General features: G+C 37.0%; 1 protein-coding gene across 4 annotated transcripts in view; it reads left to right on the top strand.

The window, feature by feature from the left end:
* Nucleotides 1-13,553, top strand: part of mybpc2b (myosin binding protein Cb) — a 22,465-nt gene continuing 8,912 nt past the window's right edge. The window contains exons 1-8 of one of the 4 annotated variants that reach the window (XM_041974379.1): nucleotides 1-145; nucleotides 4,897-4,914; nucleotides 6,429-6,449; nucleotides 7,244-7,267; nucleotides 11,877-11,900; nucleotides 12,983-13,051; nucleotides 13,150-13,298; nucleotides 13,375-13,492. In XM_041974379.1, coding sequence (XP_041830313.1) covers nucleotides 124-145; nucleotides 4,897-4,914; nucleotides 6,429-6,449; nucleotides 7,244-7,267; nucleotides 11,877-11,900; nucleotides 12,983-13,051; nucleotides 13,150-13,298; nucleotides 13,375-13,492 — 445 coding nt within the window. In that variant the 5' untranslated portion in view covers nucleotides 1-123. The remainder of the gene's footprint in view (nucleotides 146-4,896; nucleotides 4,915-6,428; nucleotides 6,450-7,243; nucleotides 7,268-11,876; nucleotides 11,901-12,982; nucleotides 13,052-13,149; nucleotides 13,299-13,374; nucleotides 13,493-13,553) is intronic. The other 3 variants (XM_041974381.1, XM_041974380.1, XM_041974382.1) reach the window with 3 other exon arrangements.

A 13,553-nucleotide genomic window follows, 5' to 3' on the forward strand; every position in this document is an offset into this window, starting at 1 on the left:
AAGGGTGTGGGTGACTTGAGTTCCAGAGAAGCTTTGAATAACACAGTGAGGGGAGAAATAAAAGGAATAAGCCCCACAAGCCCTCAGTCATCCAGCTGAAAGGAGAAGACACAGGATTAAACCATGCCTGAGCCAGTTCCTGAGGGTATGCAGATACTTTTTCTAACAGCATCATTTATTGTAATTAGTCTGGAAACTTGTTTTTCTTCTTCTTCTTTTTATTTATTCTTTTTTTATTCCTGTACTGTTGATGCATAAATTTAGCTAGCTTGGTTTGAGTTATATTGGGGAAAAAAAAGTAATTACCCAGGGATGTTGCAGAATTTAATGGACTATAAATTGTTTGGGTTGGGAAGTTAATTTTGCACTTATGACAGTGAGATAAGAGGACTCCAACCAGTAAGTAATCATGTGTGATGATGTCTGATGTAATAGCATGAGATACAAGCTGATGAAAGTAAAAGGCAGGAGAAAGCTGTTTGGTTTTTAATGTTCACACACACATTAAACAGAAGCAGGGATGCGCTTCGCAGAGTTTAGCTGTAGCTTCTTCTTATTTTTCTTATTTTAAAGCTTGTCAATTAAAGCTACTCTTATGGATTTTCTTTCCATTTGGGAGAGAAATATATGTCTGCAACAGCATTGGAAAAAAGTTTGATTAGACAGAGCAAGATACTATAAAATAGAAGTAAAAACTAAAATTTATATGGATAAACACAATCTTAAGTCTAACTGTCAAGATGCACTCCAGATCTTTAAAAATGTCCAAACTTGTTTATTGCAAATTGTGATGAATCGATGCTCATGCTACTGAAATAACAGTTACTGAGTAGATTTGACATCACATTGTTTTCTGTCCATAAATAATGTTTTAGAGGCTGTAAATTATCACATAGCCAGCTGTAATGTTGTTCGTATATCAATGACATCAGTGCAGACCATGTCTCATTGACTTCGTAGCAAAGCTACCAGAGTGGATAAGTAGCTACTATTGCAGCTTATATGTCATCCACTCTGAGGAAAAGAAGCTCATGTTATGGTTTCTGACTCACTTCATAGTGTAAATGCATGTAGTAGTTAAAAAAAAAAGGACGAATCCTATGATGGACCATGAAATTATCCGTTATTGCAATATTATAATGAAATAATATCTTTCTTTGATAACTATTATTTAAACTAAAATGTTGGAAATAAATAAATCCATCTTAATTTTTACAATAACCATATTGCAAGAGTGGATGCACCATATTTGACTGAATTGTTTCCATGTTGTTAATTCTAGTAAACTATATTTGACTTAGTTCCTTTCCGATGTCTCTGGCCAAGTTTGTTTAAGCCACACCCATTTTATTTTTATCCAGTGAAATACAGCCAGACATTAATTCATTTCACCAAACAAAGCCACAGTTGGATGCTTAGTCTCTGTCTGCACATTACACTGCTTTTCCAAACTCAATCGTAAAGCTTTAAACACACACAAACATTAAAAGAAGATGTTAAACATATTTATATGGTGTTTTTAGGAACTAAAGCAGTTGGTTTCTTGGGAAAAGATTGTGAGAATGTGGTTTCCTGTTTCAGTCAGGAGCAAGCTTGATCTATAGGCAACATCTGCTTGTATTGAACGTAAGTCACGTATCGAACAAGAGTCATGAGTTAACAGCTGCTGCCAGGTGGCAAGAAAAGACATTCATGATTTTTTAATATAAAATAAGACTAAGGTTCATGGAAAGCATGGGAAGATTATGTTGTTGAAAAAACAAAAAATAAAAACTGTGATAACAGGTATGAGGTTTCTGGGGTAAATGACTGTAGGGTCAAATAGCCTGCCACTGACTTTTCGTCACTTTTACATAACTTAATATTTTTTACAAATACTGTATGTTAAGCAGTGGCAAGCAGAAAAGGAAAAAGCACACAAGTAAATCCCAGCTTTCCTCCAGCCACTATCTTTCTTATTCGTTTAATGTCCTAAGCCCCACCCACCAAACAACTGAGGGCTTGAACTTCCTGAGAAGAGATCACCATCAACAAGATTCAGACCTCACTGTACCACATGAAAGTCCTTTGATGATTCTTAACCCTTTCATCAAACATGGCCCATAAATTAATTGAACTTTGAGGTTCAGAGCCAAGAAAAGGTGTAGGAATCTGGTTACCTCTAAGATTACTTACATTACAATAAGTTGAAAACGTTTTAACCCCAAAAATGACTCTCTACTCTAGCTTGATGTGGCATTTGATTGAAAAATGAAGGCTTTTCCAATCAAAGTAACAATTTAAACATAAAGGGTCATTTGTTTTGTGATGATATGAATTATTTTCTGTTTTTACTCACGAGATGAGCTGAAATATTATCTGAGCCACTTCACTTTATAGCAGCCAAATCCCACCCCCAGCTAACTACTAAAAATACTCTGTAATAACCACTGACCTTTTGCACTTTTTTCCTGTTAAGTTCATCAAGCTGCACCCCACCCCGATGTATCAGGTTTTGCTTTACCACTTGTACTGTCTCCCAGTGGATATAAATCATTATATAATCCATCCCTTTTAACCAGAAAGTTCCTACTTGGTCAGCAGACCTGATGCTCCATCCTGAATTTGGCACTGCTCCAAAATAGTCAATCAAGTCCATGACAGTTTTCTAGTCAGTGGTTGGAAGACATAGTATGATTCATGATTGTAATTCCTTTCATCGCTGTCTCCTGATGAAACACTATGAGGGTAAATTGAACCATAACTGCTCTGTGAAGTTTTCCAGTCTCCCAGAGCAGTTTATCTCTGTCAGGATAGAAGAACCTTGATAAGAAATGATGACATGATTAATTCTCTCTTTGTGAATGAGGAATTCTTTGTCTTTAAATCACTCTTACATACACAAACTGATCCCAAAAACTTCTCATAAAAGACCCATTAGTAAAAGTGAACTGGATTCACTTCCAAGACTGAGTGGCAGGTCCTTGATTTAGTTTTTTTTTAAAAAACAATGGTTGATTTGTTAGTGTAGAAGTGCATATGTTGCTATCTTATTCTAACACAAACCTTCAGCTAAGGAAATATAGCACCCTCATTTGGTCACCCTTAAAGGAGGTTCTTCCAGGAGGGAGGAGATGGATAAATGTGGGTGTTTAGCTGCACAACAAATTAAAAATGAGACCTGAATACAACTTTATGGCAAAAGAAAAGTAAATATAACATAACATAGAGAAGATAACATTTTATCTTCTCTTACAATTATTATTTTACACAATTTAACTTATCTATGGGGATTTAATACATTTCCATTAGCTATTAGGCCCACAAAAGTTTCATCATATGAAATAAGTGAGTTTGATATCAAAAAGGAGAACAGAAGAAATATGCATTTTGTTATCTGTTGCTCAGACGTCACCATAAACACTTAGTGTAAGCAAAGTTGCGGGTAGTGTAGGGAGCCTCAGACTTTGTTGGGGTCAGGCCACCCAATATCTATCTTTATGTCTGAGTCATTAAACACATAGTAAATCTAACTGTCAGTGCTAGATATGGAGACCTAAACAAACAGTGGGGTGAAGCCCTGCAATATGAATACTGCAAACTAGCTAAGGCAAAATATACATAAATATATGTTGTTTATGAAGTATTTGATACTATGAGACAAAATACTTTAACAGAGCAAACACTGATAGACAAACATAAATCAAAAAGAGAAGTCAGTTGCCTGAGAGAACCAACAGAAATACAACTTCTTTATATTTTCATGAATACTTTAAACACATAGAATTAAAAATCAGGCTAATTATGTGTCTAGCTCTGCATATCAAACTGCAGACAGTCTCTGAGGGGAACATTTAAACTGTGAGGAACAGCTGTTTAGAAGTTCATTACTTTCTTTACCCCCAAACTTGCTAAGGACGATCAAGATTTCCACCCCAAGTGGATCAACTTAGCAGATGCTAATGCAGATTTACACTCAATGCCGGCCTTAAATCCTCAGACGGAGTGTTTGAAGTAGGCTATCTACACCAGCTACACTATACTCAGTAGCATACCACTTTGTAGGTGTGTTGGACAATTGGCTTCTCTGTACAGAGAAATAAATCTGCCATCTTACTTTGCACTGTTGTTCCATATTTGCTGTGGGATGATGAGAAAAATCAAGTATATTATGCACAAATGTAACATTTTTGTATATAATTAAGCATGGTTTATTTTCATAGCAGTTAAGTGAATACACAACACTTGTTTTACCCCGAAATTTATGACAATCCTTAAGTGAACACTGAAGCTCACAGGGTCATCTTAGTCTGCCTATTCAAGGAAACTGTGTGCAGCTTTAGAGAATGTGGCATGACTTCAGGAACGTCATAAGACACCATCCCTGGCCTTTTCCACCTACTGCATTGACCCCCACTGAGACACTTGGGGAGTTGGTATATTATATGCCTCTATTTCAGTTGAGAATTTTCTTTTACCAGATTTAGGCCTCAACAATGACACCCGGAGACCCCCATATTAAGAAAAAGGCATCCACTGAAGCTGGAAATGTGCTTTCAAATCATATTTACTACATCAGGATATCTGTTTCAAAGATCGGTGTTAGACAGTAGAGATTTCAAATGTGACGTCCTCTTACTGTATTTAGATTTATGATATGATCCCTTCACTGCATCGAATGCACTCTAAACGTTCCTGAGATATCTATTTTATAAAAAGCTATCCATTTCAGACAAACATTTATTAAACACTGTAAACTAGGTGTAATTAAAAAGACAAATAAGGTCCAAAATCTGCTGAAATCTTTGTAGATGAAGGAAATACTATCAACATTTATTCCATGAGTGTTTGCTGCTGTTATGAATAGAGCATGTGATGCACATTTCTGATAATTCTCCTCTTCTCTCTTTTTTTCAGCTACACCAGCCGGAGAGGGTAAGTCAGTAACACCACAGCATTTTTTTTCCTATAGATTTTTTATATGTGCCTCACCTCATCCCACAGTGACACAGTCATATGTCTCATAAAAATGCAGGCTCCAACTTCTAGAGGTGTGCAATCAGCATACACAATATTGTTATTTATTCATAAACCTTATGTCAGGAGAGAGTCTTTATTTAATTCATGCATCCCATCGTACTGTTTTACACTGTATGTGGTGCATATCTTTACCTTCAGACATTTCACTGAGAAGCTGTTCTGCTGCACATAACACCATTACTGAAAGTGTTTACTCAACCGTCTTTAAATTATCAAGTCGCACGGACAGAGCTGTACAAGGAAAATGCTGTGGTTTCTACAAGCCATATTAGAACGTGGCCATGTGATACCGGTGTGGATTTTATGCATTACACACTAATGAGATCTATTTACTCAGCTGTTGGAGTGTCTTTAATATTTGTTTTCCAAAGGGGCTACTGTGGTATTATTTTACATTTGCCATGTCTAATAAAGATCTGCTAATTTTAGCCCCGGAGGAGTCAGCTGAAGTGGGTGAGGGACGATGATTTTTTCATTTTTTTTATTATTTATTCATTTTTTTTTATCAATTTTTGTGACTTTTATATTATTTCTTTTTTTTTTGTGACATGGAATGATTTTGTGTTTGAACAGAGTGTTGAAAAATGCATTTGAACTTATCAGTCAGAATAATTATCTTAATAACGCAGAACAAGTAGTTTTGCTATAGATAATCGGTCGGGCAATTGCTGAGTCAAGACGATGGGCCTATAAGTCAATCGCCCTAGACAACATGAAGCTGCTGAAGGGAATGATGTAATTATATTGCCCACTTGTATTCAGTAGCCAGCCTGGAGTATGCATCATTTGTGTAAGCTAAACCTACCTTTACAGTGCGTGGGGAGCTATTTTGTTGTCACGAACAACCACACATCAGTGATGTGATGCTATTTTTGTTTCTACGTGTGTGCACCGTGCATTATCCAATTCTTTGTTTTGTTGTGATGAACTGAATCTGAATTAATATAGTTTGTTCCATTGTGGTGTTAATTTTGATATGTTTTAGCATGTGTACTCTTGAAAATCATTTGTATGTATGAGGCAGATTAGATGAACCATCTGCAAGGATTTTAATGTACACTGACTGACTGAAAATGGATGCATTTTCCACATCTATGAGCTTTGTTTTGCTTACAGTGACCTTTGGACCACATTTCACTGCAGGCATGTGTGAGAAAATATGTGCAAGTATTTTCTGGTCATATGCTTTGAGTTTGTCCCTTTGTTTTTTGTTGCTTTTTGTTTGTTTGTTATTTCTGTATTCAAACACTTAACCAGGATTTTCATTTACCCAGCTGAGCCAATGCCAGAGGAAGATGGTAGGCACCTCTTAGCATCAAGAAAACTTGACATTTCTTTCAGCTTCTCCAATTTGGTCCACATTTTTTGAACATTTAAGTTCTAAACTTATTTCCATTTATTTTCCATAGATGCACCCCCAGCAAATGGAGGTAAGGCGGAATTCTGGGAATGAACTGACATGGATGCACTGACTTGACATACAGTGTTCTCATTTAATATGCTTCTGTCTAATCCATTTAATGTATGCAGGTAAGCGTGCGTATATGTGCCACACTGTGTGAAAATGAAAAAACCTGCATGTGCCTTGTATTACTTTGATTGTTTTCAGGTCGTCTCAGATGACCTTCATAACATTTTACTGTGTCTTGCAAAATGTGTCTTTTGTTAACATAAATATACTAATTAATGTGGTATTTGTTAAAGTAGTGAGCCCTATGCTGTGGTTACAGGATTAGTCAGTAGACTCAATGCCTTATTTTGTCTTTTTTATATTTAACTAAATGTGCAGATTATATATATATATGTGTGTGTGTGTGTGTGTGTGTGTGTGTGTGTGTGTGTGTGTGTGTGTGTGTGTGTGTGTGTGTGTGTGTGTGTGTGTGTGTGTAATAAATGTTGTGTTTTGCTGTTTTTTATATTTATTTTAATATTTGTTTTGTTTTGGATTTCACTGTACAGCATTTTGGGGAAAAAAGTGGATTTTAACATGTCTTTCCTGTGTGTCTATATAAGGTTGTTCTTTTATTTATTTATGTTATAACACTGAGTATGATAAAACTTAACAGCTGGTTTACGTGAGACAAACTGAATTCAGTGTTTTTTTGTGAAATCTGATGGCGGGCTTCTGTTTTACCTTGGTTTGTTGGCCACAGTAGCAACTTTCTGTGCAACAAGCTTTTGCTTCAAAGCTTTTTTTCAGCTTCATTTGCTTCCTTGTCTGCAGCAGGTTCAGATGCTGATGAGGATGGTAAGAAAGAGTAAACTTGATGATGCTTGTGTCCCTCAAAATCTTGTGCTTGAGTGTCAGTATTGCTATTTTTACTGTAATTCCGATATTTGTTCCCTTGTATTATTTGAAATCACCTTGACAACTTCAGGACGGACTGATTTCAGGCTTTTTTTTTAATAACTAATAACCTAGTTTTGCAAAATTGTATATCTATCAAACTAGAGAGTACTATGCAAACCTTCTTTGGTCTAACATGTTCTGTAATTTAGCAGATGACATTATCAGTCATCCAGGTCATGGTAATTGGAATATAATTGCAATGAAGGGGTTTCCATGGTGGGAAACAGAGTTAAAATGGATGGTACCTGTCAGCATAACAACTCTATCAATGCACAGCTCAAGTCGTCCCAGATCATCAGACTTTCTACACTGGTTTATGATCTTCTCATTGCGCATATTTCTGCTGTCTCTTCCCCCTTCAGACTCACTTTAATAAAGGCAACTCTCCTCTATAGCTTCATAAGATCCTTTCAAGCCCATTGTGATATGCTTGGATGGAGGATTGAAAAAGCACCTTTCCAATATTAATTTACCAGCAGTTGGTGCTACAGATATTATGCAAAAGGTTGCAGCAACCGGGTCAGCCTTCATTTCATACCTGCATCAGTAAGACAATGTTTCTTGACACCAGTTCACTGGTTGTGCATCTTTGGCCTTCTTTTGGGAGGCACTTGAACATTGCCTGCTGGGAACATCCTACATTTCCTTATACTTTAAAAACACCTTGACCCAATCTTTTAGCAAATCTTGCATATGCTTCACCTTGATGGGCACAATTTTAGCAAGATAATCAATCATTTTAACATTTACTTAAAGGTGTATTTTCTACATATTTAATAAAGTAATTTTTCTTTTAAAACAAACAACCTATAAAGCTTGGGGCTTGTTGGAGTCAAGCAGTGACCCACAGTTCAGAGCTAAAACATCTTTGTTGGATAACACCAAGAGGTTGTTTATTGCGTGACGCTATCTCTGCCTCATTCACCCATTATGTGACCTATGGCTGGTATCTGCTAATGTTGCCAGACACTTCAGATTGAAATGCTGCTTTTTGCATTTCAGAATTTGTTTTTCCATGTGCAGACTCATACCCCTCCTGTCTGTGACCTATGATACCAGCTCACATTTACTCAAACCCCCAGGCAATTCAAATGATGAGAGAGGAAACACAGCTGTAGTTCAAGTACAACACCAGCAGCTGTTACTGTTAACATACCAATTGTCATCTGATTTGATGACATTTCTTATGGTTGCTTCTCAGCTTAACATTATGCTGTACAAAAATTTTACAAGGACAAGGTCAGTGAGTGAAGTCACTGCCTTTAAACTGTGCAAATTCTGAACATAACAGTCATGTCTCATTAACTCAAAGGCTTTGAGGTACTCTGACTGAGCTTGGTGGCAAAAGCATGCTTCTTAATCCCAAATCAAATGTCAACAAAATTACGTTGTTGCACCCAAACTCAAATTTTACAAGTGAAAACCAAGAGCTGTTGATCATGTAAGTAAGCTGTGCCTGTCCGCCAAGTCTTTCAGGGCTTCAGCTGAGTTGAGTGTCTCTTCTCTTTTGACTGACTGGAGATTGGATGCAAAGAGGTTATACAAGTGCTAAGGCATCAGCGTGAATGAAGACTGTTAATTCTTTGACTATCTCAAAGACTATCTCCAAGACAAGTGTGGATAATGGCAACTGAGGAGTCTGCAATATTGTCTGGGGTGTACATTATCACATGTTTAGAAGCCAGTAGTTTAGCCACATAGAATGGAGCATGGGAGCATGGCCAACATCACCAGGAACATGGCCAAAGTGTTTCCACTTTGGGCTGTTTGGTGAAATGCTGATGATCGTCTTAGTATTCAAAGGAAAGGTGAGTCTCCTCAAAGGAGGCTGCATCATGTCCTCACATCAAGGCTGCTATGTAGGGGAGGTTGGCTGCTGAGTTGAAACATTCTTACAATATGACCTGCCAATAAGTAGGGCGCTACAGCAGCCAGGATGAGGTCATTAATGTTAAGTTTGGTTCTGCCCTGGAGGTCACCTCCATAAAATGTGAAATGTGCCCAGTAGTACAGATGGGACAACACCTTTTTTGGGTCTGTTTATTTCTTCTCTTTCTATGAGGGAACATTTTGCACACATTTTCATATGCAGGAAAAATGTAGTATGCTGTACTGCAGAGACCCTTAATAGCTGGACAAAAGACAAAAAAAGACGAATCAGAATTAGTTTGCAAGTTAAAATTTTTTGTTATTATTGAGAGGACGCTGGAACATTTTGTTTCAGCAGTTTATATCAGTCATGTTGTCCCCTAGCAGCAATTTGGAGAACTAAAAAAATGTAGACAATATAGAAGTACTAATGTAATGTAATGTAATGTGTAATTGACTTCTTCTTATATGCAACTTGCAAATACATCCCCCGTACTTTGTTGGGCTAAAACGGCGGAGCTGCGGACTCAATAGCAGAACTCAGAGGCAGGAGGTAGATGAGTGAAGGAACAAAGTTTATTGGGAATGAACCAATAAACTCTGGGAAACACAACAAGGATCTGACAAATGAAACCTGAAACGAAGGGGTATAAATACACTGAGAAATGAACGAGGAACAGCTGAAGTGAATGAGAAAATCAAACCATGTGAGCTAATGAAAAGGAAGCACAACAGAACACAATGCACAAGGGCAATGAACCTACAAAATAAAACAGGAAACCAGACAAGACAATGAACCCAAAGCACAGCAAAACCAAAAAAAACAACAAAAATAAAACACAGTCCACAAAAACCCAAACCCAAAATCCACCAACCACAACAGATAACTGTACTTATGTTTGAAGAATAGACAACCTCTGGTGCTCTTGAGAGTAACTGCATGTGAACTATTAAAAAAAAAAAAGGCATTCAATGATGTCACTCGTATAAATATCGTATTTTAGCCCGAACCTTTTAGCCAAGTCGGGATGCAACGAAATTTTGTTTTACTTTGTTTACATGTGAGACAACCAGCAAAATGGGAGAAGGTCACATGGAAAGGATGCATTTTAGCCATAACCATGATGGTTTTCTAATCCTAAACCAAGCAGTATTGATCTCTTAATTAGAAGAAGTGTCTACACCAAATTGGATAGTGACAGATTTTGATTTATAAAGTCTTGTTGTTTTTGTGAAGTCAGTTCTTGTGAGTAATGAGTAATCGTGCCATCCAACCCCTTCTCCTAATCCACAGCAAGTACTTTCTTCAAGGAAAAACTCGAGAATGAAATAGTCAAATTTCCCTTACTGATGCTTATAGGGGTGTTATTTTATGGGATGCCATTATAGGTCATATTTAGAAGTATAACCAACGCACCTATGAGGTAATTTGGGGCACTCATTAATTTCTCAGCATCATTGATCATGTTTATAATGGCTGGTACAGCAGTGACAAACACCAGGTTGTAAAATTCAGCTGTTTCCAATCCAGAGTCATAGACGGAGGGATCAAAGGGTACCCACTCAGGACAAAACACACCTGGTGAAAAATCAGTTTGCAATTTCCAGTGTCAGACAGACTAATCTACAGATGTAGACAGACTCATATATTTTATCATTTTAAAAAAATTATGTTTTTACACAAAATTGCAGGAGGGAATTTTGATCAACATTTGTGAGAAAAAAATCTAAATAAATAAAAGACACGTCATGTTCAATGACATTATTGGCCCCAGTAACAAGTTATTTGTGCACCTCACACCTGAACAAACTCTGGAAAATTATATGTCCATAAACTCTCTGTTGGGGGTTACGTTTCTATCACACACGGTAGCCGTCAGTTTCAGCTTCTATTTTGGATGTTTATGATTTGTTTGATCCCTGTCCTGACTCCAGAGTGGGTATTGCACTACACTGAGTTTGCCTTCAGTGAACTTAATAAGAGTAGAATTTCTGTGTGGGAAGTGCTTATCATACCAAGGTTGTTTACAGATATTCCCACAGGGGTATGGTGTGTAGGGGGATTATCATTACTTAGGCAACTGCAGTCTGTTTTGGGGGACTTAGCGGCTACTGAATATTAGCAGTAAGTTCTCTTAAAAAAGAAAAAAAAACATCCTTCGATGGAAACCTTTTCACTTTACAGCTTGTAATGAGTTTAATTAGTGTGGTATCTGATGGAAAAAAATTACAAAATTACGTATAAACTCTTGGAGCAAACTGTTTTGTAACAAGCAGCCTCACATGGTCAGTCCAAGCAAAGTAATCAAGGTAATTTTAAATAATGTATCTGATGTTTGATAATGAAACACAGAGTAATCAAAACATTTTGATTACATTCTGTATTAATGGATACAGGTCATGATCTTCCCATCATGAATTAAAGTGGTTGCATTTGAATGTGTGGTGTGTTTGCGAAATAATAATTTTACAGAATGATTATTTTGTAATTGCTATGTAACAAGAAGACAATTCTGTCTGATGTTAGGTAAAATTGACTTGCCTTGTATAACTCATAAGTTATTTGTGACTTATGGTACAGTATAACTTCAGTTTGTTATACTTGCATATGTTAAACCGGGACATTTGTTTTTCCCAGCTGAGGCAAATGCTGCAGCTCAGGGTAAGGATGAGCAGAATGAAGTCGCAGTATGGTGCTGTGACAACTGGCTGCATGAAAATATGACGCCATGCTGATGTATGCATCCTATGTGTTTGTCAATGATTGTGCTTAAATTATGTGTCATATTTTTGAGCAGATCTTTTTTCTCTCTTTTTTTAAATCATTGATCTCAAATCAGGTTTTGGTACTGGCTGATTCATACATAAAATTGTTTTTTTTTAGGTATTCTCATTGTTGTACACCAAAGCTGGGAGTTTTAATGACTCATGAACTGGCATAAGATTACAAAACTAGTTCCAAAACTGGGGAAGCAGGTGTTGAATGTGTACGGGTCAACAGGTGCACTTGGTAGAGGTTTTATACTTAGCACTATCAGTGTTCATTAAAACATTCTGGACGGTGTAATTAGTAAGGATACTTCACTGCAACGATTATGTGTCACTAGAATTTTTTCTTCCCTGAACGCATCGTTCACTTTAACTGTCCAAAGGAGCCAGTTTTTTGCTGCTGCGTGTTGCTGCTTTACTAAAAAGAACACCGTCTAAACTCCCACACGGAAACATCAATTTTGGAGATTCTTGACAGAATTAATTAAGAGTTACTTGTTAATAATCCCAGTTCCATATTTGACTAAGCTGGGATGGTGAACGATAGAAATCCTACTCAAAATATTAGATATGTTTGAAAGTTTTATATTTAACAGTTTAGTAGCTTTTACAAATTTTTACTGTAAAATAAATGAAAGCTATAGCCATTAGGTAAATGCTGCTTTTATTTTTTGTTTTTTATGTCAGCATGTTGTACATGTTTGCAGCAAACATGTCCCCACATTGGCATTTCAGTTAAAGGACAGGGCTTTGCTCTTCTAGTGAGCTGTAAATAATCCCAATCTGTGTGAAAGGGGTAAGGGTAAAGATATTTTATGTTTATGAAAATATTACAGTTTTTCCCTCTAAAAATTGCATTCCAATTTGTTGCACTATGTGGGCATTGTCGTATGTGCTTGTATGTGTTTATTTATTTATTTATTTTTCTACAGCTTGTATATTGAGTAGCTAAGCTACTTTTTTTTCTGCTTTCAGAGCCTGGATCTACTGAGCTTTCTGGGCTCTTTGTCGAGAAGCCGCCAAGCAATGTAGTTGCTGTTGCAGGTCAGAGACACTCATGATTGAATGAGAAATTGTTAAGACAGAAAGGAAACTAACCATGAAATAGGACCTCCCAAATTTTTTTTTTTTGTGAATGGCAGGAATGGACGTGACTTTCACAGCAAAGGTGGACTCAAGCACCCTGACAAGAAAGCCCACCATGAAGTGGTTGAAGGGCAAGTGGCTGGACCTTGGCAGCAAGGCTGGAAAACATATGCAGTTCAAAGAAACTTATGACAGAAATACCAAGGTGCATAGTTGTGCGATCTGATCCTCCGCCTTCGAAAATAACTAAGCAACTAATTGAATATCATTTCCTGGTCAAGATCTATACGTATGAAATGAAGATCATCAAAGTGGTCCCTGGAGATGCTGGAGGCTACAGGTGTGAGGTGACAGCCAAAGACAAGTGTGACAGCTCCATTTTTGAGATCTCAGTGGAGGGTGAGTGAAAATTGGCCCTGGTTTGCTGATGCTGCAACAGATTCTGTATGTGCTGATGTTT

The sequence above is a fragment of the Melanotaenia boesemani genome, chromosome 21, assembly GCF_017639745.1.
Source record: "Melanotaenia boesemani isolate fMelBoe1 chromosome 21, fMelBoe1.pri, whole genome shotgun sequence".
Taxonomy (NCBI): domain Eukaryota; kingdom Metazoa; phylum Chordata; class Actinopteri; order Atheriniformes; family Melanotaeniidae; genus Melanotaenia; species Melanotaenia boesemani.